Source organism: Acanthochromis polyacanthus, chromosome 8 (genome assembly GCF_021347895.1).
Source record: "Acanthochromis polyacanthus isolate Apoly-LR-REF ecotype Palm Island chromosome 8, KAUST_Apoly_ChrSc, whole genome shotgun sequence".
In the NCBI taxonomy this organism is placed as follows: domain Eukaryota; kingdom Metazoa; phylum Chordata; class Actinopteri; family Pomacentridae; genus Acanthochromis; species Acanthochromis polyacanthus.
This window is the reverse complement of record NC_067120.1, coordinates 34,005,737-34,030,523: the sequence shown is the minus strand read 5'-3', so window position 1 is coordinate 34,030,523 and position 24,787 is coordinate 34,005,737. Positions and strand designations below refer to the sequence as shown.

General features: G+C 38.3%; 1 protein-coding gene across 1 annotated transcript; it reads left to right on the top strand.

The window, feature by feature from the left end:
• The first annotated feature begins 834 nt into the window (after positions 1–834).
• Positions 835–23,708, top strand: slc38a8a (solute carrier family 38 member 8a). The gene is given in 11 exon segments (XM_022216644.2): positions 835–886; positions 889–1,031; positions 4,219–4,417; positions 5,231–5,387; positions 8,079–8,183; positions 13,096–13,153; positions 15,092–15,206; positions 17,010–17,157; positions 19,033–19,238; positions 19,320–19,371; positions 23,596–23,708. Coding segments are annotated over 11 exon segments (1,338 nt in total). The 3' UTR covers positions 23,699–23,708.
• The last annotated feature ends 1,079 nt before the right edge of the window (positions 23,709–24,787 follow it).

Genomic DNA, 24,787 nt, shown 5'->3' with positions numbered 1-24,787 from the left:
TAACCTATAATTCTGTTTTATTGATTATTATCCAGATAAATAAATAAATATGACTAAGAAAAAAAATCCTGAAATAAATCAACATGGCATTGTTTCTTGAAAAAAAAATTCTTTACAAAAAAGTTTTAAAGTTCATTTATCTGTCTATCTATTTATGGCCTCATTTATTTGAGTTTTTCCCCCACAACCATGTTTATTTATTTTAAAGGAATATTATTGTTTTTTTTTTGATAATCCACAAGTCCAGAATTCTGCTTATTGTTTATTATCTGTGCAGATATATTCATTTCATATTCAATAAAACGACACGCTTTATTTGATATTAAATCTGTAAACTTTCCTAATAAATAGAACTACGTCTGTGGAATAAATCCTGAAGTAAATCAATGTAATATTATGGAAAAAAGACCGATGAATTTGTGAAAAAACCCAATTAAAATTAACAAATAATTGGATTTATTTATTATGTATTTATAACTACATTTATTATTTATTTTCTTGTATACATTTTATTGTTTACTACATATCCATGTTATTTATCTAATAATAATATTTATGTATTCATATGAATTCAATATATGATCATAAAACTCCATTCCATACTCCAACGCGCCTCACTTCTACGCACACTGGATCAACAGTTAAAGAGTAAAAGTTGAGTTTCCGAGCAGCACATGAACGCAGCACCAGCGGTCCTCCATCAGACCCCCCCCCTCCCTCCTCCTCCAGCCGCCTCACCTCTCCCGGTGGGCGGCTGCAGCCCTCAGAGCGCAGATCCAACCTGTGCGCCACATGTGCGAAACGAGCGGCTCCGTGCGCACCGTCGGTTGAAGCATGGAGGAATTGGCCCGAGAGAGCATTAGTCTACTGACCTCGGCCTCAGCAAAGCCCCGCTGGACGTGGGGCCCCGGCTGGGCTCCCTGGGGGCCATTTTTATCATGCTGAAGTCCGCTCTGGGCGCCGGACTCCTCAACTTCCCCTGGGCCTTCGAGAGAGCCGGAGGGATCCGCAGCGCAGTGACCGTGGAGCTGGTGGGCATTCAGTCATTTTAGATCATTTACTGATATTTCTGCTGCTGGAAAATGTGGTTTCTCTGCATTACTGAGCAGATGATTTATCACCAGTGGAGGTAACTTTATATATTTACTGACATTTCTGGACTTCATTGTGGAAACATCTTATCTGCTGACAGCTGCGGATCAATTAAGGAGATGGTGATCAGTTTCAGGTGTGTTGGTTTGACCTCAGCACTCCTGGATCCACTTTCTCCTTATCTTTTTTTTCCTAATCTGTGGCTCACATCAAAGCAAAACTGCACTTTATTCTGCAGCTTTTTCACTTCAGTTTCCATCACATTGACCCGAAATTAGAAAAAGTCTCTTTTAAAGTCTTTTTCTACTCTAGCTTTGGCTCTTTTCCAATGTGATTTAGGTTCAATTTCTCCTTTTCACTCAAACAACTAAGCAAACCAGGCATTTATAATTTCCTTTTTTGCTGAACTTCAACCTACAGTGCAAGAGCTGGATAGAAAACATAAATCACTGCTTTGCCCTCATTTCTAGCTTTGTCTTTTTGGATAAATCACCCGCTTTAGGAGATGATCCATAACTCTGAAAAATATTCACTTCACTGCTTCTTGTCTCTCTGTAGACTTTAGAGCTAAACAGACAGATGCTCTGGATCTACGTTTTAATTAAATAGATGAAGGGAAAGTACAAACAGATGAGCTTTGAGTGCTGCTTCTAGAGTTAAGATGTAGAGGATTAGTTTCAGAAGGTTGTGGTGTTTATTCCCAATTATTTAAATGTTTTCTTCTTTTAAATTATTCATTTTATGTACATAGTGCCTTCCAAAAGTATGGAGTGAAAGTAGCTATAGCAGAAGTAAAAGTTATCCCAATTATTTTTCTATTATTAGTCAATTTAGATGTTATTTTTTTCAGTAACTACTTTATCTTATACACTGTCTGAATGTCAAAATAATGTTAAGTTTTATGAAATTCACATTTTTATGCAATTTGTGTGGAATAATGAAAATAAATACACACATTTGTATGCAGATATCCAAAAGTTGCTTCAAAAATGTGTCTACCGTTAACATAGTTTTAAGTTATATTTGAGTGTCCGTATTTTCTTCTAGCAGCAAAAATGTGTTTATATGTTGTCTTTCAATGTATGTCTTTGCAGCCTCTGCTTAGCTGTTTCCTGTCTGCTCGTTTACTTCCTGCTTCTAACAAACTTTGAGGTGAAATTGATATTTTTTATCTTTTTTCCACAAAAACTTCCAAATGATAATTTTGAGTTCATTAAAAGCTGAATTAGTTGATTTTTAGCCACGAAAAGACAGATTAAAACTTAAAAGAAGCAGGTGACTGTACAATTTTATCAGCGTTTAAAGTTGTAAACATGGCTAACGCATTAGCTAACAGTCGGCTAACTGCACTTAGCAACATTAGCATTTATTTCGTGCTGTATTTCTGGTGATGCATCAAATGTAGCTCCAGTATTTGTTGCAGGTTTAGCTCAGTTTTAGTTCTGACAAACTTAGAAGAAAAATAACTTTGTTTTTGGTGTTTTTCAGTAGCTATGTTAAATTTGATGCTCAGCTCTTAGCGTGGACTAGTTAGCTAGTTTGGTAGAAGAGACTTCAAAGCCTTGCAGAGTTTCAGACTTACAATGTTTTCACTCTGTGTTAGCACAAATAGTAAGGCAAGCTTATTTTTTCTAGGATTATTGTTCACAGTTGAGCCCCAAAGTACTCATGTAAAATTGTAGTATAGTTAATTTTTATTTGAGCAATGGCTTTTTTGGGCTACAAATTACATAAACAAGTTACCAAAGACTGTACAATGTCCCATTAATGATTTTCGTGATGATACAGTATATTATATACCAATTGAATCTCCCTTGGGATTAATAAAGTATCTATCTATCTATCTATCTATCTATCTATCTATCTATCTATCTATCTATCTATCTATCTATCTATCTATCTATCTATCTATCTATGCCATTGGCTGAACAACACTCCCAGTCTTGGACATATTAGCCTATTATTTGTAAAAATGTACAGAGAAATGATTAAAACTTGTCATTAGCACAATGTCTGACTATCTTTGTCACTTGTTTATGCCATTTCTAGCCAGAGGAACCCTAGTAGTCAATTACAAGCCATTATAAATCCAAATTTAACATGGGTAAGAATGATTTGGGCCTTATGGACCTGTGTTAGATTAGATTCCAAACTGTTTTCTGTCTGTGCCAAATAGGTTTGAGTTTGGGACTGTTGGTGTTATTGATCTTTACAAACTTGTGACAAGAAAATTCTACTTTAGTTTTCAAAGTATTCAGGTATGTAGAAAGTACGGTTACAGTGATGTTTTCCCCTTCAGAAATTTGAAATAGAGATTAAAATGCTGCAACGAGACAAAAGCACAGACTAATCTACCTGTACACTTAGTGTTATTGTCTGTTTAACTATTTAGCTCATTGTGCACCGTTAAAGATTTCTTCTTTGTAGTCTCTCCAAGCATTTCCTGGACAGTGTTTTTGGTGATAAACCATATCGAAGATGTGATTTTGAAGTTTTTTTCTCTTCCTCAGTCACTCCAGGTTGCATTGCAGTGATTCTACAGGCTTTTGTGGTGCAAGTTTGTACTTTTAAATCACTTTCAGGTCTTTAAACCTCAGATTTCTATGGACTTTCTTTGAATAATCATTGTTGTATGCGTGTTCATATTGTAATCTGGCATAACAGAATAATATGATTAAGTTAGCCTTTTCAGTTCTACGTTCTGACCCAGCATCCTGCTTTCTGAGTCTATATCCCCAGAGGCAACCCTTTAAATGGGTGTCTGTCCTTATTATTTTTCCTTGGTGTCATTAATCACTGTGATTAGCTTCATTCTCTAAGTGCTTTTTGTTAAACAGACTTGTCACACTGCTTTGCAGCTGCTAAATGATGCACATCTACACAAACATTCAATAATTGTATTAGTGTCACTCGTGCCATTCATCAGGACTGTACATTTAAATAAGGAACAACAAAAAGATGTGCAGGGAAACAAAAAGTGACTGTTGGCTTTAATTTAGTCGACCTGCATATTATTGTCTAACCAGGAGCTCGTTTTAAAGGGGTTTCTGCTGGGCCCAGTTTTAGTGAAAGTCTTAAAATGTGTCGTTTCTGATCTCCATTTTTTGTATTTCTGGTCCTGCTCAGATCTCGCTGGTGTTCCTGGTCAGCGGTCTGATCATCCTCGGCTACTCGTCGTCCATCAGCGGTCAGTGCACCTACCAGGCGGTGGTGAAGGAGGTGTGTGGTCCGGCCATCGGTCAGCTCTGTGAGATCTGCTTTGTCTTCAACCTCTTCATGATCTCTGTGGCCTTTCTGGTCATCGTGGACGACCAGCTAGAGAAGTGTGAGTTCAAGAGGTTCTATTTAAACTTCTTTTGAATATAAAAAATGTCTAAATTCTTTCCTTCCAGCTTCTTTAATCTGAATATTTTTGGGTGCCTGTCCTCTTCTATGACAGTAGATTGAATATATTTGGTGATTCATGGACATTTTTCACTATTTTGTCACATTTTATAGACTGAAAACATCACTGAATATGTCAGGACTTTGGAGAGACCAGTCTAAAACTTGGTCTTCAGCCTGATTTAACCGTTTCTTTGCCGTCTTTGATGTGTATTTGGGGTCGTTGTCTTGTTGGAACATGAGATGCCTTAAGTCCTGACTTAAACCTTATCAAGAACCTGTGGACTGTGATGAAGAAGCAAGTCTGTGTCAGAAAGCCAACAAATTTAGCACCAATTCTGTGAAAAGGAGTGTTTATTAATTTTAGGTTTTCCTGAAGAATATGGAGGTAATTCTATTCCTTCTTTATCATTTCATTTCATTTCACTGGCTACAAAATGGCCTCAGAGCGTAATACTGCCGCCACCATGCTTGACTATTGGTATGTTGTACCCCAGAAAAACATAACCATTTTTTGTAATATTGCACACTTCAGATTTTGTTCATTTGCTTCAAGTTGTTTCCATTGTTTTTCTCATTTGTCATTAGTTTTATTTAAACACTTGGTAACAAATGTAGTTATTATTATTGATGACGCTATTATGGTCTTTATCTTTGGGACAAATAAAGATTATGGTGCATTCTTTCTGCTTCCTCTTGAGCATTTTGACTTGCATTGTTGTATGTTCTTGTGCATCTGTTGTGTCTCCATCAGTGTGTGAATCCTTGTACGAAATGGTGACCGGTTTACCGAAGTCGGAGATGCCGTATCACTTCTACACCGACCAACGCTTCGGCCTGGTGCTGCTCTGCGCCTTCTTCATCCTGCCACTGTCCATCTCCAAAGAGATCAGCATCCAGAAATACATCAGGTCAGGTGTCACATTACAGCTTGAATTAATATTAGATCAATTATTTAATTCTTTGTCAACTATTTTGATAATCGATTAATCGTTTGAGTAGTTTCGAAGAAGAAAAAGTCAAAACTGTGAAATGCCGCATCTTAAATGTGAATATTTTCTGGTTTTGTTCCTCAGATATGGCAGTAAATTAACTACCTTTGGTTTGTGGCCAAAATAAAACCATTTTCTGGCATTTTATACGCTAAGCATCTGATTGGTCAGTTGAGAAAATAAACAACAGATTAATCGGGTGCCGAAGGAATGGATAGTTGCAGCCAGGCGTTGCATGTGGTACCAGCTAGAAGAGTCTATGTTTGATTTAGATTGTGGTGTTCATTTGCAGTAAAACTAGATTTACATTAAATGTAGTGTTTACATTCCCAACTGCAACACTAAATATGAGGTAACCTGGTGACCATGTGGATTTTTATGTAGGTCCACCATGAGACCAAAACTCCCGCTTGACCAACATTTTTTTCATACTGATTTTGCTGTAAAACTAACAGTTGGATTTCTTAGCATTTAATGATCCCTAAACCTTTCGTTCACCATTTGCACACAAGGAAAATCTACACCCATGCATGCATACTCCTCATTGAAGGGTGTGTGGTCTCTTTTTTTGGATGTTTCAAAAACTTTCCTGTGGTGCCACCCAAAGGCCAAAATGTCAAATTCAAAACAAAGGTCTTTTCCACCAAGCATTCATAATGTAATAAGCAGATTACCATTAAAAGATTAATGACCTTTTCTTTGCTGCCACCTTTATTACAACCTTTATCTCTTGGAACAAGTGCTGTTTCCAGTTTATTTGACACACCTGAATGAAATGAAAACAAATTGTCATCACAAGGTCCACCTACTGCTTCACTCAAACATCTGTTGTAGTTGAGTATTTCCTTTTTTGCTTCCACTTCAGATGGAAATATTCCACTTTCTGCTCCACTATGTTAATCTGAGAGCTTTAGTCACATGTAAAATGAAGATTTTACTCAAAAGACATTATACCAAGCTTTTAAAATACATTACAGCTACAGACATACCACCAAATTGTGAATTTTTTTTCCCCTCCTCAAATGTTCAAATATCTCACCAGAAGCCGAAGATGAGAGGAAAAAGTCCAAAAACTGTTTTTAGTTTTGTGAATTTTAATGTTTTTTCTGCTTTCTTCTAACATTAATCATTCCTGCTGCTGTTCCTGCTAATAAAACTGGATATAAAATGGTTCAAACTATCTCCATCTGCAGCAACTACAGCAGTAACATGCTGCTGACACACTGATGCTTCACTAATAATAATCTAATAATGTCATATATGGTAATATGTCAGTAAGAGGGACCAAACCTGTACTTCAATTTTCATACTTTAACTACAGTTTGTGGCTAATTGTAGGATTTTTCATGCAGAACCTTCACTTGTAATGGAGTCTTTTTACATTGTTGTATTGGTACTTTTACTTAAGTAGAGGATTTAAATGCTGCTTCCACTACTTATGGAAATTATAGTTGGTCACAGTTCTGCTGGTGAGATTTCTTGAGGTAATAAATAAAATTTAACTCTCAAAAATAGCAGCTTTTTAGAAAATAAGTTGTCACGCTTTCAGGAGTGTTGAACAGTTTGACGTCTTAGAGGAATATATGGCTTTTTGTTGTAGAATTAGTTGACTGTTAACCCTCTGAACTTTAAAACCTGTACCATTTTTCAGAGCCAGAAACTGTAAAAACAGGAAACCTCTTTGGACTTTTAACTTTCCAACAAACTTTGAACTAATCAGGGGTCAGATACAACTTTGTCAAGACAATAAGCCCAATCTAAACCTATAATTGGGACGCTTAGTTGAAATCAGTTGCACTTAAAGATAGATCACTATTGGTACAAATTATAGTTGGTTACAGATCTTCTGGTGAATTTTTTTTGAGGCAACAGATGAAATTTCATGCCAAAAGCTAAAAAATGCCATCTTTCTAGAAACCAAGTTGTCACACTTTTAGGAGTGTTGGTGAAACAGTTTGGCAGGGAAATGTATTGTTTTTTTCCTGCAGAGTTAGTCATCTGTATTCCCTCTGAAACCTGAAACTGCTGCTTTCATAAAAATTGCAGAAATTACACCATTTATCAGAGCCAGAAACTGTAAAAGAAAGACACATCCTTGGATTTTCAACCTTCTAACAAGCTTTGGACTAATCACGGCTCACATACATCTACCCAAATCTAAGCTTGTATCTGAGACGTTTCATCAAAATGTCTTTAACTATAATTTGCACCAGTGATGAAATAAGCATCCTGATCCTTTCTTTAAGACATTCTCATGACATGTCTTGAGGTAATAAATGAAAATCGATGCTCAAAACTGACATATTCTGCAAAATCACCACCCTCTATGAAGACTATAGCTGTTTTATAGAAGTGTTTATTCAACTTTATGTTCATTTTAGAAGTTTTAGTCGATAATATTGCTGAATTTTCTGTCCTGCATGCATTTGCTCCATTTTACCATGCCTCTATGTGGATAAATGTGCAGCTGACATAACCCCATTGATAGTGCTGACCTTTGCGCTCAGTTGCCAGTACTCATCCATTCATCCATCCATCTGTTTATTTCAGTTTGACGTAAATGTCCTGGTGTCTGTCTGAAGCATCTGTTTGGTTTCTGCCCTCTCTCAGTGTTCTGGGCACTCTGGCTGCGACCTACCTGACCATCGCCATCATCATCAAATACCACACTGTGCCTTCTGTTCTGGTTCGCAGCACCCCTCTCTACACCAGTGGGTACGTATCCATGTATGCGAGTGTTTCTGAACGGACAAATGATGGGATTGAGGCCTCCAAACAATCTGTTTGCTCCGCTGGTCGTAATAGCTGGCGAAGTTAAAATTGGTCCTGAGATAAATTGGCTCCATGGAGTTCAGCGAATTATCAACACTGTGGTTGACTCGCTTGTTTTCACAGCTTTAGTTGTACGTTTGCTGAGTTGTCACACTTTTAGGAGTGTTTTTTTTTTCCATGTTGCAAGTGTTGAAGGAACACTTTGATGTCTTCTGCAAATATAGAAATTGGATTTTCTAGCAGAGAGTTAGTTGTGTGTTAACCCTCTAAACTCTAAAACCAGCTGCTGGGTTGGAAATGCATAATATTTTTTAAAAGATTGCAGAAATGATGCTATTTATTCGAGCAAGAAACTGTAAAAATACAAAAAATCCTTTAATTTTCAACTTTCTGATAGTCCCTGAACAAATCATGTCATGTACAGTGCCTTGTGAAAGTATTCGGCCCCCTTGAACTTTTCAACCTTTCGCCACATTTCAGGCTTCAAACATAAAGATATAAAATTCTAATTTTTTGTCAAGAATCAACAACAAGTGGGACACAATCGTGAAGTGGAACGAAATTTATTGGATATTTTAAACTTTTTTAACAAATAAAAACCTGAAAAGTGGGGTGTGCGATATTATTCGGCCCCCTTGCATTAATACTTTGTAGCGCCACCTTTTGCTGCAATTACAGCTGCAAGTCGCTTGGGGTATGTCTCTATCAGTTTTACACACCGAGAGACTGAAATTCTTGCCCATTCTTCCTTGCTAAACAGCTCGAGCTCAGTGAGGTTGGATGGAGAGCCTTTGTGAACAGCAGTCTTCAGCTCTGCCCACAGATTCTCGATTGGATTCAGGTCTGGACTTTGACTTGGCCATTCTAACACCCGGATACGTTTATTTGTGAACCATTCCAGTGTACATTTGGCTTTATGTTTTGGATCATTGTTCTGTTGGAAGATAAATCTCCGTCCCAGTCTCAGGTCTTTTGCAGACTCCAACAGGTTTTCTTCCAGAATGCTCCTGTATTTGGCTCCATTCATCTTCCCATCAATTTGAACCATCTTCCCTGTCCCTGCTGAAGAAAAGCAGGCCCAAACCATGAGGCTGCCACCACCATGTTTGACAGTGGGGATGGTGTGTTCAGGGTGATGAGCTGTGTTGCTTTTACGCCAAACATATCGTTTTGCATTGTGGCCAAAAAGTTGGATTTTGGTTTCATCTGACCAGAGCACCTTCTTCCACATGTTTGGTGTGTCTCCCAGGTGGCTTGTGGCAAACTTCAAACCAGACTTTTTATGGATATCTTTGAGAAATGGCTTTCTTCTTGCCACTCTTCCATAAAGGCCAGATTTGTGCAGTGTATGACTGATTGTTGTCCTATGACTCTCCCACCTCAGCTGTAGATCTCTGCAGTTCATCCAGAGTGATCATGGGCCTCTTGGCTGCATCTCTGATCAGTCTTCTCCTTGTTCCAGGTGAAAGTTTAGAGGGACGGCCGGGTCTTGGTAGATTTGCAGTGGTCTGATACTCCTCCCATTTCAATATGATTGCTTGCACAGTGCTCCTTGAGATGTTTAAAGCTTGGGAAATCTTTTTGTATCCAAATCCGGCTTTTAACTTCTCCACAACAGTATCTGGGACCTGCCTGGTGTGTTCCTTGGTCTTCATGATGCTCTCTGCACTTTAAACTTATACGGAGACTTGATTACACACAGGTGGATTCTATTTATCATCATCAGTCATTTAGGACAACATTGGATCATTCAGAGATCCTCACTGAACTTCTGGAGTGAGTTTGCTGCACTGAAAGTAAAGGGGCCGAATAATATTGCACGCCCCACTTTTCAGTTTTGTACTTGTTAAAAAAGTATAAAATATACAATAAATTTCATTCCACTTCACGATTGTGTCCCAATTGTTGTTGATTCTTGACAAAAAATTAAAATTTTATATCTTTATGTTTGAAGCCTGAAATGTGGCGAAAGGTTGAAAAGTTCAAGGGGGCGAATACTTTCACAAGGCACTGTACACTTCTTTTAGGAAAATTAATCAAAAGATGCTTTGAACAAACATTAAAGTGATGCAGTGATTGCAGATGTTTTCTGCCTGACGCGTTTGTTAAAACAGGATTATAAAAAGAAAACTCCTTTGTTGAAATTGATGTTTTTGAAGGAGAATATTCCTAAACTTGTATCATCTTTTGTCCTTTGGCTTGAAATAGTGAATAACTTTAGGTGGCTGAACACGTTAGGCGTCTCTCTTTATACGTAATTTAAAAAAACGTTGATTGGATGTTAAAGTTTGTTACGCATTTTGTAGTAACCACACAAGCCATGGGAACACGCCAATTTGTCACATGCAGCTTAAAACCAACTGCAATCTACATGTCTCATTCAACAATTTGCCAAAAAAAGTTCCAATTTGCACCAGATTTTGTAAAAACTGAGAAACTGTGAGTGAGTCAGCTGTGACCAACAATCATGTTATAAAAATGTAGGAACTTTTCGGCTGAACTGCAGGCAGTGTTTATAAAAAGTATCGTGGAAACAATTGCAGGAGTAAAATTAGAGCGATTTGGAGCAGAGTAAAACACACTTGATCGATAAAATTGCGGCAGCATTCAAAAATGATGTACAGAGCAGTAAGTTATTGGAAGATACACTCAGCATGGTGAAGCATCTTTCTAGAGTTGATGTCCAGAGTATTAAAATGCAAATAGTTAAATGCCTATAAAATGTAGAGTCCCCATATTTCCAGTATTGGTAACACCTGAAAGCTCTCGGAATAATGTGCATGCTGATTCCAATTTTTACCATTTTTGTACATTAAATAATTACAGTAATCGAGCTGTCGTTTTTATTTTCTAATGATTTTTAGCGTTATATTTTTGTTGTGCTGCACAAAAGACATTTCTGAGTTTTCTCAGCTTGTGGTCATGGTTGTGCTGTTTTCACAGAGGTTAAAGGTTTATAACACAGTGAAAAATGAGCCCAAAGTGAGTAAAAATCTGACGGGAGCAAAAAATGCCCAGAAAGGACTTGAGGTTAAACTGAAGAGTTTACTTGGGCCATTAAACTTTTAAGCATTGCTCGCTTAATGTATGTATTTTTATGAGGAAGTAGGAACACAATTTTCTTAAAAAAAATTTGAAACTATATTTTCTTGTTTTACCACTAAAATATGAATTATAAAACCAACTTAAATTTCATCTTTTCCTCACTTCTTGTCCAACAATGTACTAAATTTCACTTTGATGGTGCTGCAGAAAGAAGTTCAGATGTTATGAGCAATTTCAAACCTCTCGTCTAGTTTCTTAACAATTCTAAAAAGCATATCCAAAAAGCTAGGTAGATACTTTAGAGATCCCAAGGGAAATGCAAGAAACCAGCAGAATATTAAACACTGAGAATATACAGAAATAAAAGATAAGAGCAGAGCACACAGAGGATATAAAGGCATAATTATGTACAGAATATACTAAAGCTAAAACCTGTGTAGATGGTGTGAAAGTAGGCAGAAAAATATCAAGAACCGTGCAATTATTAATGTGTGAATAACCAGAGATGTCCATTTACACTACCATTCAAAAGTTTGAGCTCACTTAGAAATGTCCTTAGTTTTGAAAGAAAAGTAATTTGAAGATACCATTAAATTAATCAGAAATCCAGTCTAGACATTGTTAATGTGATAAATGACTATTCTAACTGGAAATGGCTGATTTTTAATGGAATATCTCCATAGGGGTACAGAGGAACATTTCCAGCAACCATCACTCCTGTGTTCTAATGCTACATTGTGTTAGCTAATGGTGTTGAAAGGCTCATTGATGATTAGAAAACCTTGTGCAGTTATGTAAAAGTGTAAGTTTTCATGTAAAACATGAAATTGTCTGGGTGACCCCAAACTTTTGAACGGTAGTGTAGGTCAGTTTACACAGTTTCACTTTCTCTATAATTTTTTGGAAAATTCTTCCATTAGTAGACATTTAGAGTTGACAGAATACAAAGTTAGATATAGATTTAACGATGACGACATGTTAGCGTAGAGTCATTGTTGGGTCAACTCAAGTCAAATCTTTTTAAAATGAGTTTTCATGGAAAACATGAACTATTTTGGATAACTCCAATTTTGTGAATAGTAGTGTATAGAAATAAAATATTGAAATATTCCTTTAACATGCTCTTAAATACACACACACACACACACACACACACACACACACACACACACACACACACACACACACACACACACACACGTGTGTGTGCGTGTGTAGGTTTCCCTTAATGCCCTGATATAACTGGTATGAGACAAACCTGTATAAAGCTATTAAGTCTTTTTTGTCAGATAACACTTTGTTCCATTAGAATCCATTTTACCGTAAACATATTCATAGAAATGTATGTTTACTGCTGTGACTGACTGAGGGTTTATCATCTGTTTTTACAGCCCAGTAGTGAGGATGGAAATTAAAAACAAAAATGTAATCATAATTTGTTTGGAAGTTTTTTGTGTCTTTGTTTAAAAGTAAAGTTTGGTCTTGTAGGTCATCTTCTCGGTCATGAAACTTAATCACCAGAGAAAGTCCACATTATGAGGTTGCTCTCAGAAAAAATGGCTTTCCTGAGTCTCAGCCATAAATCTGTGTTGAATCCAGGCCACTGGGACAGAATACATCCTCTCCTTGAACCCGTTAAGACGCTCTGTCTGGATCACTGACTTATCAGCCTCTGACTGACAGATGAACTCTGTAGTGAAGAGCCTCGAAATGCCACGGTGCCATCAGGGGCGCCCTAAAAAAAGCTTATTTCACTTTCTCGTGGCCTTTTTGAACTCCACAAAGTGACTCCCTGTGTCTGTCTGTGCAGCGTCAGCTCCTGGGCCTCCATGTTCAGCGTCATCCCGACCATCTGCTTTGGCTTCCAAGTGAGTGCGGCTGTTTGAAATGTGTTCATGTAAAACTGTCTGAGACTCGGTTAACATGTGTTTGCAGCGTCGTGCTGTTGTAAGGCTGGAGGTCACGGAGCGTGCAGCTGCCTGGGGAGGAGGAATTATATACGGATGCTTCACTGTGCGGTATGACTGGTTGGACATGGATGCTACCACAGAGTAAAGTGTCTCTTCATCTCTGGCATGACGTCCGACTGTAATGATTCTAAAGCTGTGTTAAGGTGAAATGGTTCGGTAATGTTACTTCAACCATTTGGCTTCACTCTGCAGAGCTTTGAAAGCAGCTCTGAGTCACACAATGTTTGAATCAAAAAGAAACTTCCACAAACAGCTGCTGATGCTGGAGGAGGCCTGGCAGGTGGAGGAAGTTCAGTTTTATCAGTGGGGATTCAGACTTCAGCGCTGTTCACTGAATTACTGCCAAATGTTTGTAGCTTTGCCTGGTGTGAGAGGTTCTGGACAGAAATGTGGAAAGTCTCTGTTATAGTTGGATCAGTACTATGATACTATTTCCTCCAGCAAATGTCTGTAGTTGATATAGTTTAACTGCAGTTACTCACAAATTTGTCCTTGAAAAAGGAGTCAGTTGGTGACCACAAAGATCCACACAAACACTGAAAACAGAACTTGATGACAGCAAAGTGTTTCAATAATTCCAGAGTAATACACTGCCATTTAAGTTTTTTTAAAGGTTTTCTATGAAACATTCAGAAACCCTTCATATTAATGACATTGGAAGCCATCAAGTGAACTGCAGTCAGTCCTCTTGTTACAGTCTTAATCAGTTTCTTCCTCCTTTAACCCCATAATTTGTTACTCCTCACATCCCATAGAGGCACAAGGATAATTTTGTTTTCAAGCTAGAATTCATAATAGTTGCAAGGAGGAAAACAGGGATGTAACATAGACGAGACTGAACATGATTGACCTGCATCATGTTGACAAATGAGGGAACTAAACTTATCCTGTAAATTTTTTTTAATTTTTGTATATGCTGTTAAAATGATAGAGGAAAGTCTGTGTAATGTAAAGGCATTTCTTGTAAATTAATGTTTTTTCTGTACTAAAACCAGCACACATAAATTTCCATTAGCTGCCATTGTGTTTGGAAGGCAGCAGACGGATTATCTCAAACCTGAGCAAATAAAAAGGAAAATGTCTTTCAGAGTTTCATTTCAAGCTTCAGTATATCTTGGTGTCAAGAGTAATGGCAGTTATTGAATAGTAGGTTTCCTCAATAATCCTTTTGGCTTTCTCTGCGGAGTGTGTTAACTGTAATGTAAAGGTCAGCAGGCCAGCTCTGGCTGTGCTCGGCGGGAGCTCCGCAGAGTGAGCTTTTCATATTTAATAGCAAAGTAGAGTGCGTGGAAAAAGATCATTCTGTCAATCCAAAGCAGGACGGACTGATGCGTAACTTCCCAAGTTGCCAAGGTAACCCCGAAGGCTGCCGGCGGGATCTAATAAAAGGCGAAAGGATTGATGCGCGTCCTCTCGACACACACAATCCCCCCCGGCTGAATGATTGCAGTGCAAAGGGTTTAAAAGAAGCTGATGAGATCCTGAGAGGCAGCTGGGGGCAGGAGAGGGAGATTTAAAGCCAGGTGATGGCAGCCGGGATCAAGTGGGGACAAGAGTGTGTTTCCTGAAACCTGTGATGGTTTAAGTCGGCCCCTTTGTGCCTCCATTTCATTCCCGACCTCCACTCCATCACAGCGGCAGGAAGATCAGAGATAATAAGACCTTTGGATCTTCAGCCTGCCAGCTGATGAGAAAAATCTCATGTTGGCTGAAAGAAAGTCGTACAATCCCTGGTTCAGTGTGTCTCAGTGTGACCGCAGCTGTCACCTTCAACCACAAAGACAGAACTAGGACATGAAGCGAGATGAGTTTCCTTCTTTTCTGTGCTTGTTTCAGTGCCACGAGGCGTCTATCGCCATCTACAGCAGCATGGAGAACCAGAGGCTGTCCCACTGGGTCTTCATCTCCGTGGTTTCCATGGTCTTCTGCCTCATTATTTACTCCCTCACAGGTCAGAGCACTTCCTGATTGAAGATCCACTCATAAAACACTTTAAAACAGAAACACTGTGAATTCATTGCTAGTCTTTGTTATTTTCCTGACAGTTTAAAAGCTTTTGCACCCTTATTTTCATTTACTGCGTATTATAAATGCAGATAGTCTGATAAACATTTGACAGAAAAAAAAAACACCAAAATGTCACTATAGAAACGACATGGCTCCATTTGTAAAAAAAGCTTGTATATTCATGCTCAACTTGTTTTGCAGCTTTTCTTTCAGTATTTATATTTTGCTCCTACTGTTGCTCATTTTCTTCTAGTTTAATAGTTACAATGCAATCAAAAACACTCGCCCCACTGTTGGAAATGTCCCCCTTTTATTGCTTTTCAACACTGAATTATGATAGATTCAATTATGACTTTTTGAGAAAAATTTCCCAAAAACCAAAGAATTTTTTGTGTCAAAGTGACACAGATTGCTACAAAGTAATGTCAGTTAATTAAAAAAAATGTGAAATTAATGTTTGCATATGTATTTACCTTTTTGAATATTGACTCATCTAATTCAACACAGGAGCAGCCAGTTGGTGCTAGAAGTCACAGTTAGGAAAGGTAGATCATCTGAGTGTTGTGAACGTGTCTCAGTGATTGTTGTACGAAGACCCCTGTATCTGGAAGGTACAGTTACTGCTAAATCAGTATTCCTGAGCATAACCACACCATGAGGACGAAAGAACACTCCAAGTATCTCTGTAAAAAGCACAAGTCGGTGGATAAGTCAAGAAAATTTCTAAGTTGCTTGTTGTTCCTGGGAGTACAGTTAAATCCATCATTAACCCTTACAGGGCCATGTTTCTGGAGAAGTACATATACTAAAACCACCTAATCCGTAAAAATATCGATCAAGTCTTGTGAGGTCGCATTGTCGTAGACGTTCGCCATATTGAATTTCGGCCGGCACGCGGCCCCGATAAGAGTTTCGTAATTGCGGCTTTGTCATAACGGCTCATACGGCTTTATTGTTTGAAATAAGCAAATTTGGGGCCAATGTTTATATCTTACCATTGGTCGACTTAAACATACGGGTGTGTGCATATTTTATGTTAATTAGCGATCATAAACAAGTCACACGTGTTTCGGCTGTGTGTACGAGTAAGCGGTAACGAGTATACTCGGTCCCTGCTTTTTAAGGGTTAAGAAATGGAAGTAATATAGTACATGTCTAAATCTGCAGCATCATGATGTAAAGCACGGCAGCAGCAGCATCATGATGCAAAGCATGGCGGCAGCAGCATCATGATATGAAGCATGGTGGTGGCAACATCATAATGTAGGAATGCTTCTTGGCAGCAGGTCCTTAAAGGCTTGTAAATGTAGAGGGTAAAATGAAAGCAGCACAGAAATCCTGGAGGACAAACTCATGCAGGCTGCAAAAGAACTTTGACTTGGGAGAAGATTTGTTTTCTTGCAAGACAATGACTGTGAACAAATGTGCGAATTCACTGCAATCTTACCTTTTTCAGTGAGGATTATTATGCATAAATGCCACATAATCATCATTTATATATATGTGTGTGTGTGTATATATATATATATATATATATATATATATATATACACATATACGTATATGTATCGATAACTATATGCATATTTTAGGCACACTGCTCCATAGCACAAAATGTCTATACAATGTAATTTAAATACCCTCCCAGTAAAAACAGAAATAGTTTGTGTTTGAACGAAGCCATTTCTGCTCAGATATACTGTAGTCCTAGGTGACAGTTAAATTTTTTTTTGCCCTTCTGTTGCAGGGGTTTATGGGTATCTGACATTTGGAAAGGACGTGAAGGCCGACATTTTAATGTCGTATGCCAGTGACGACATCCTCATGGTCATCGCCCGGTTACTGTTTGGAGTTTCCATCATCACCGTCTATCCCATCACCCTGCTGCTCGGCAGGTCGGCGACTTGTGCAAACTCTGCTCAATATTTCACTTTAAGATCAACCATAATCATTATTCTGCCTCAATTCACCGAATGCCACACGATTGGCCTAATATTGGCCATAGCTGCAAATAAAGCATGCCTCTGACCAGCACCATACTCAACATTTTAAAGCTTGTATTGTTGACAGTCAAATGAAGAAAAAAATAACCTCTTGGGGTGAAAAATAAAAGGTTTATGGTTGGGGAAATATTGGAGTAAAGAAAAATGTTTTAAACTAAAGTTGCAACATCATATAACTGGTTTGTATTATTCTATCAGAGCAGGGTTGTACCTTTGAAGACCACATGTACAGTGTTTCCCCTGGGTTGAAATGGCTGTGAGGTGGTGGGGTCACTTTCAGCTGAAAGTTGTTGATGGTGGGGGGGGGGGAGGAAGGAAGGAAGGAAGGAATTATATATACTATCGGGCCGTCTCCGCCGCAGCCGCGCACCCCCCTGCGGACGGTCTCGTCGGTCCGGCGGGTTTTGCACTGCACTTTTTTTTTTTTTTTTTTTTTTTGCCGCGGACCAGTGAGGCGGCGATGTCGGCAGAATTTTAATGAGGCGCTGGCCTATACCAGCGAGGCGGCCCGCCTCGTCGGTTATATGGGAGGGGAAACACTGATGTACATATCATTGAGACTGGAAAATTTCAGGACTCCAGCTATATTATTTCTCAAGTTATGGCACTTCAAACATTGATCCACAGCATGATAGTGCCACCACCATGCCCAGTAAAAATCGACATGAACCCGCCTTTAGCAGTTTTAAGTGAATGTTAACTATGAGCCCAGATTTTACACACAGTCAACTCCCATCAATATTTACCATTTTAAAATTATTTTGTCAGATTGAAGATGGTCAGGCGTGGAGCATTTGGTGAATTAAGGTGGAATGGCCCAACACTTTTTAAATGTACATTCTACTCTTCTGCACTAAAATACTATTTCTCATATGTGAAACCTACTTGGCTGTTGAACACCACACGTACATATCACTGAGCCTGCAAAATTTCAGGACTTTAGCTACAATATTTCTCAAATTATGGCACTTAATCATTGATCCACAACATGATACTGCCACCACCATGCCCAGCAAAAATCGACTTGGTCCAATCTTCTTTTCGAATTTCTATCTCAAAAACTAATGTTCACTGTGAGCCCAGATTTTACATGTGGTCAGCTCAGTCAGTGTATAATTAAAGATGGTCAGGTGTGGGGCATTTGGTGAATTAAGGTGGAATGACCCAACACTTTTTTAATCTCCATGTTACTCTTATGCAAGAAAATACTGCGTCAGATTTCTCATATGTGAAACCTATTTCACTATTAAAGACCACATGTACATATCAATGAGCCTGCAAAATTTCAGGACTGTAGCTACATTTTTTTTGTCGAGTTATCATTAATCCACAGCGTGATGCTGCCACCACCATGCCCAGCAAAAGTCGACCCTGCCTCACACTCTTTAAGAATTTCTAACTAAAAAACTAATTTTACCTCTTCTTTACCCAGATTTTACATTTGACTTAATCACACATGAATGCACAGAAAAATAACTGACAAATATTTGTGTCAACTTTTTAAAAAATGTGGTGAATTGAGGTGGAATTGGTCTTAGATTTGAGTTCTTGGTAAGCATGAAAGAAGTATAACCAACCTGAGTATAAACAACTTTAAGTTCTTTTCATGTGTTGCAATCTTCAGTTTATTAGAAATAGTGAGAATAAGAGTTTAAGTAAAACAGCTGGATTTCTATTTTGACCCACAATAATTAGCCTGTATGACTGAAAATTTCCGCAGTAGTCAGTCCTTGTGTCATCTTAATCAAACCTGTTTGTGCTCTTCAGATCAGTGATCCAGGACTTCCTCCTGAGCTGGCGGCGGCAGCGTCACGGCAGCATTTTAACGGTGGAGTTTGAGAGCCGGAGCCGCTATGTGCTAACAGTTCTGTGGATAATCGCAACACTGCTCATCGCCATGTTCATGCCAGACATCAGTAAGGTCATCAGCGTCATTGGAGGCATCAGCGCCTTCTTCATCTTCATCTTCCCAGGTAGAGCTCCGTAGTTTGCTATGACAAATTCTGCCGCATGTTGCTCACGTCCTGTTAAAGCTCGTGTTTGTGTTTGAACAGGACTGTGCCTGATGTTTGCCATGCAGTCTGAGCCGGTGTCCTTTAAGACCAGGTGAGCATAAAACTTCATTTAAATGTTAATGTAGTGTCAATAGAAATCTGGGGAATGATCCAAAGAAGAGGGAAAGAATGAATACAGTTTGTAAAATGACTACCGAAGTGGGTGATTGGCTCATTTAACACTTTTTCAATTCACACCATCCAAGTGAATCAAATAGGCAATGGGTCTGAAACTTTTATTATCCGTTTTCTTGGATTACTTAATAAATAGATAACTCTCTGTTTAATTTTTAATTGTTCTTCAGATGAGATGAGACAAATTACTGATCCTTCACCAGGGAAATTTACATGTTACAGCAGCTCAATACAAATGAGGCAAAACAAGAAATACAAAAGCACACTGAGGCATAAAATACAGACACAGAACAAAAGCCCTCAGAGAGAGCAGTATTCTGCCAAAGCTGGTGAGTCACATCATTTAAGATGGCTGAAAACTGCAAAAAAAAATTAGTGGCAGAAATCATAGCACCACAGAACGTGGCCATTTAATATAGATGTACCCACAAACAAAATGACATTGCGCTGAGCACAAGCGTGTGTTTTGCTTGTGTAGGTTATGTACGGATATCAAATCACACGACCTAAATATGTAGCGGGCGCCGCGAATTGATGGGACTCGGAAACACCCCCACAATTTAATCAACTGTTCCTTGTATAATTTCTGATGGATAAGTCCCGATAAAGGCTGGGTTATGCTTTCCACATGAACCTGACACTTGGAAATCCACTCAAGAAAACGTGTGTAGCTTTCTAATCCATGCGGCATCTGCTCCCAAACTGCAGAACATTGTCACGTAACTTCAACGTTCTTTGGTGGACTAATAAAGGCTATGTGCAGCTTTTACATATGTAGATGTGGTGTGATCACAAGATGTGGATTCATGCCTGTTTTTTTGCTGCAGAATTTGATTTTTGAACAAAAAAGAGACTAATTTATACCAGTAATTGAAAAAATGCTTAATATTGGATCCAATTATTGGCCTTGCTGATAATTGATTGACCCCTATTTCACGGTAGGGATGTAATTTGGTAAAATCAGCAGAAATACATCAGTTAGCTTGAGTTCTGATGATATTTACAAAACTGAAAAAGTCATCCTTGCTGCCATTCAGAGTTTCGTTCTGTCACATCTGTTTCTGCTCTCTGAGGCCTCCCACACTGTTTACGTTCACATGTAGGTTTTTTTATTGTAAAAAGTTTGAAATGTCGATTTAAACTCCACATATTAGGCTACAGTCAGTCTGAAGTCATGGTACAGAATAATTTTCCATCCTCTGATCGATGCTGTCTGACAACAACTTTCACAGTTCAGTGTTAGAGATGACTGAAGGTTCTGCATGTTGTGCTTTTACACAAAGCTCCATTTGGGATGTGAAAAATGCATTTTTCTTCTAGATTAAAAGCAGAAACTGAGAGAAAAGGTGACTTTCAGAATGTTACTTTGAACACTCAAATGGAGGAACGTTCAGCTTATAAAACTTCAGCCTAACAGAAACTTTAAAATGTTTTTTTGGTCCTAAACTCTTTAACTTTGCTGCTACTGATTCTCTGAGATGGAAACATCTCCCTGTCAGTGTTTCTGTTCCGAGCCTGTCAGTCACTGTCAGGATTTTTACAAGTTTTTTTCAAGTGTTGGCAAACTTTAGATCAGACTTTTCTATTTTGGGGGATTTTTTAAAAGTCCTCCTTTAGCATAAAGCAAATGCATAATCCTTCTCTGAGCCACTTATGAACCCAGGTGTGTGTCTGTACGGTGTATACACACGTGGACAAAATTGTTGGTACCCCTCAGTTAAAGAAGGAAAAACCCACAATTCTCACTGAAATCACTTGAAACTCACAAAAGTAACAATAAATAAAAATGTATTGAAAATTAAATAATCAAAAACAGCCATTACTTTTGAATTGTTGATTAACATAATTATTTAAAAAAACAAACTAATGAAACAGGCCTGGACAAAAATGATGGTACCTCTATAAAAGATTGAAAACTATTTGACCAGAGTGACATGATTAACTCAGGTGTGTCATTTAATTGACATCACAGGTGTTTCCAAACTCATAATCAGTCAGTCTGCCTATTTAAAGGGAGACAAGTAGTCACCCTGCTGTTTGGTGAAAAGGTGTGTACCACACTGAACATGGACAACAGAAAGCGAAGGAGAGAATTGTCCCAGGACATCCGAAAAAAAATTATAGACAAACATCTTAAAGGTAAAGGCGATAAGACCATCTCTAAACAGCTTGAAGTTCCTGTGACAACAGTGGCTCATATTATTCAGAAGTTCAAGACCCACGGGACAGTAGCCAACCTCCCTGGACGTGGCCGCAAGAGGAAAATTGATGACAAATTGAAGAGACGGATTGTTGGAATTGTATCCAAAGAGCCCAGAGCAACCTCCAAAGAAATTAAAGGTGAACTCCAAGGCCAAGGTACATCAGTGTCAGATCGCACCATTCGTCGTTGTTTGAGCCAAAGTGGACTTCATGGGAGACGACCAAGGAGGACACCACTGCTGAAAAAAACTCATAAAAAAGCCAGACTGGAATTTGCAAAAATGCATGTTGACAAGCCACAAAGCTTCTGGGAGAATGTCCTTTGGACAGATGAGACCAAACTGGAGCTTTTTGGTAAGGCACATCAACTCTATGTTCATAGACTCAAAAACCAAGCATACGAAGAAAAGAACACTGTCCCTGCGGTGAAACATGGAGGAGGCTCAGTAATGTTTTGGGGCTGCTTTGCTGCATCTGGCACAGGGTGTCTTGAAAGTGTGCAAGGTAAGATGAAATCTGAAGACTATCAAGGCATTCTGGAGAGAAATGTGCTGCCTCGTGTCCGAAAGCTTGGTCTCAGTCGCAGGTCATGGGTCTTCCAACAGGACAACGATCCAAAACACACAGCCAAAAACACCCAAGAATGGCTGAGAGAAAAGCGTTGGACTATTCTAAAGTGGCCTTCTATGAGCCCAGATCTGAATCCCATTGAACATATGTGGAAGGAGCTGAAACATGCCATTTGGAGAAGACACCCATCAAACCTGAGACAACTGGAGCTGTTTGCTCATGAGGAGTGGGCCAAAATACCTGTTGACAGCTGCAGAACGCTCATTGACAAATACAGAAATCGTTTAATTGCAGTGATTGCCTCAAAAGGTTGTGCAACAAAATATTAAGTTATGGGTACCATCATTTTTGTCCAGCCCTATTTCATTAGTTTGTTTTTTTAAATAATTATGTTAATCAACAATTCAAAAGTGATGGCTGATTTTGATTATTTAATTTTCAATAAATTTTTATTTATTGTTACTTTTGTGAGTTTCAAGTGATTTCAGTGAGAATTGTGGGTTTTTCCTTCTTTAACTGAGGGGTACCAACAATTTTGTCCACGTGTGTATTTAACAAATGATGGGTTAAAACTCTTACAGGAACATTTTAGTTTATGTTAGGTGTTGTATGCTGTTGGTGTTGTATGTTGTTGGTGTTGTATGCTGTTGATGTTGTACACTCAACGAAAATATAAACGCAACACTTTTGTTTTTGCTCCCATTTTTTATGAGATGAACTCAAAGATGTAAAACTTTTTCCACAAACACAATATCACCATTTCTCTTAAATATTATTCACAAATCTCTCAAATACTGTTCACAAATCTGTCTAAATCTGTGATAGTGAGCACTTCTCCTTTGCCGAGATAATCCATCCCACCTCACAGGTGTGCCATATCAAGATGCTGATTAGACACCATGATTAGTGCACAGGTGTGCCTAATCAGTGTCTAATCAGCATCTTGATATGGCACACCTGTGAGGTGGGATGGATTATCTCGGCAAAGGAGAAGTGCTCACTATCACAGATTTAGACAGATTTGTGAACAGTATTTGAGAGATTTGTGAATAATATTTAAGAGAAATGGTGATATTGTGTTTGTGGAAAAAGTTTTACATCTTTGAGTTCATCTCATAAAAAATGGGAGCAAAAACAAAAGTGTTGCGTTTATATTTTTGTTGAGTGTACAACACCAACAACATACAACACCAACAACAACATACATCAGCAACAACATGCAACTACAACACCAAACAACAGCAACATACAGCAATGACACACAGCAACAATACATAATATTAATAACATATAAGAATATTTGAAGTGTAGCATAAATAAAGTCTGATCGATTGATTGATCGATTGTGTATTGTTCCTCTCCTCTGCAGAATCATCCTCACGGTTTGGGGCGTCGTCACTCTGATCTGTGGAGCGTTTATCTTCGGCCAGAGCACCACCATCGCCATCATGCAGCTCCTCGGCAAGATCTGAGTCCTGTGTTTTCATGGAGACTGAATCTGAACTTATCTTGGTGAACTTGGTGAGTTCAGACTCTTTAACTACGAGTGAAGAAGCTTCTTCAAACCTGCAGCTTTTGACTTTTGCTACAACAGGCTAAACCTCTGGCTCTCAAGGTACCGTTTATTTCACTCAGATTAATCGCTCCACATCTCCTTCTCCTGCTCTGCTGACATCTGACTGAATCCTCAGGTATTTTCTGCAGTTTGTTGATGTAGTGCTGTCTCATTTATCAGTGTATTCACACAGTGTTTGGGTAACATGAAGAGCTTTACATGTTTGTTACAGTTATTTGGCTTCAGCAATAGATTTTATGAAAAAATTAAGGATTTGTCATTTTCAGAACATATCAATACTTTAAAGATACAATCTGGTTTTCAAATAAGCTGAGATGCTGAATAAAAAAGCAAATAAGATGGGATTCAAATAAACTAAACCCTACATTTAATTGAAAATACTGATACAAAGACAACACGAAATTTTCGTCCAAAATGTTGATAAAAGGTTATAGTTTAGTATGTCGTCCAAATTGTGACAACGTCATAGTTTAGTCTGTCGTCCAAAATATCACAAAAACTTCATAGTTTAGTATGTTGTCCAAAACATTGAAAAAACGTCATAGTTTAGTATGTCGTCCAAAATGTGACCAAAAACGCCATAATTTCGTATGTTGTCCGAATTGTCACTAAAACTTCATAGTTTAGTATGTCGTCCAAATTGTGATGAAAACGTCATAGTTTAGTATGATGTCTAAAATGTGATGAAAACGTCATAGTTTAGTATGTCGTCCAAAATGCGACCAAAACCGCCATAGTTTCGTATGTCGTCCAAATTGTCACTAAAACATCATAGTTTAATATGCAGTCCAAAATAGGGTCAAAACGAAAGTTAAGTATGTCTTTAAATTCATGAAATAAAAGTCAGTGTGGTATGTCGTCCAAGTTAAAAAAATGTGCCCAGGTAACTCACCTGGTTGAGAGGGCGACTCATAAACAGGACTGTGTCACAGACACGGGTTCAATTTCAGCTACTTACTTCAACATATCCACAATTTAATCAACT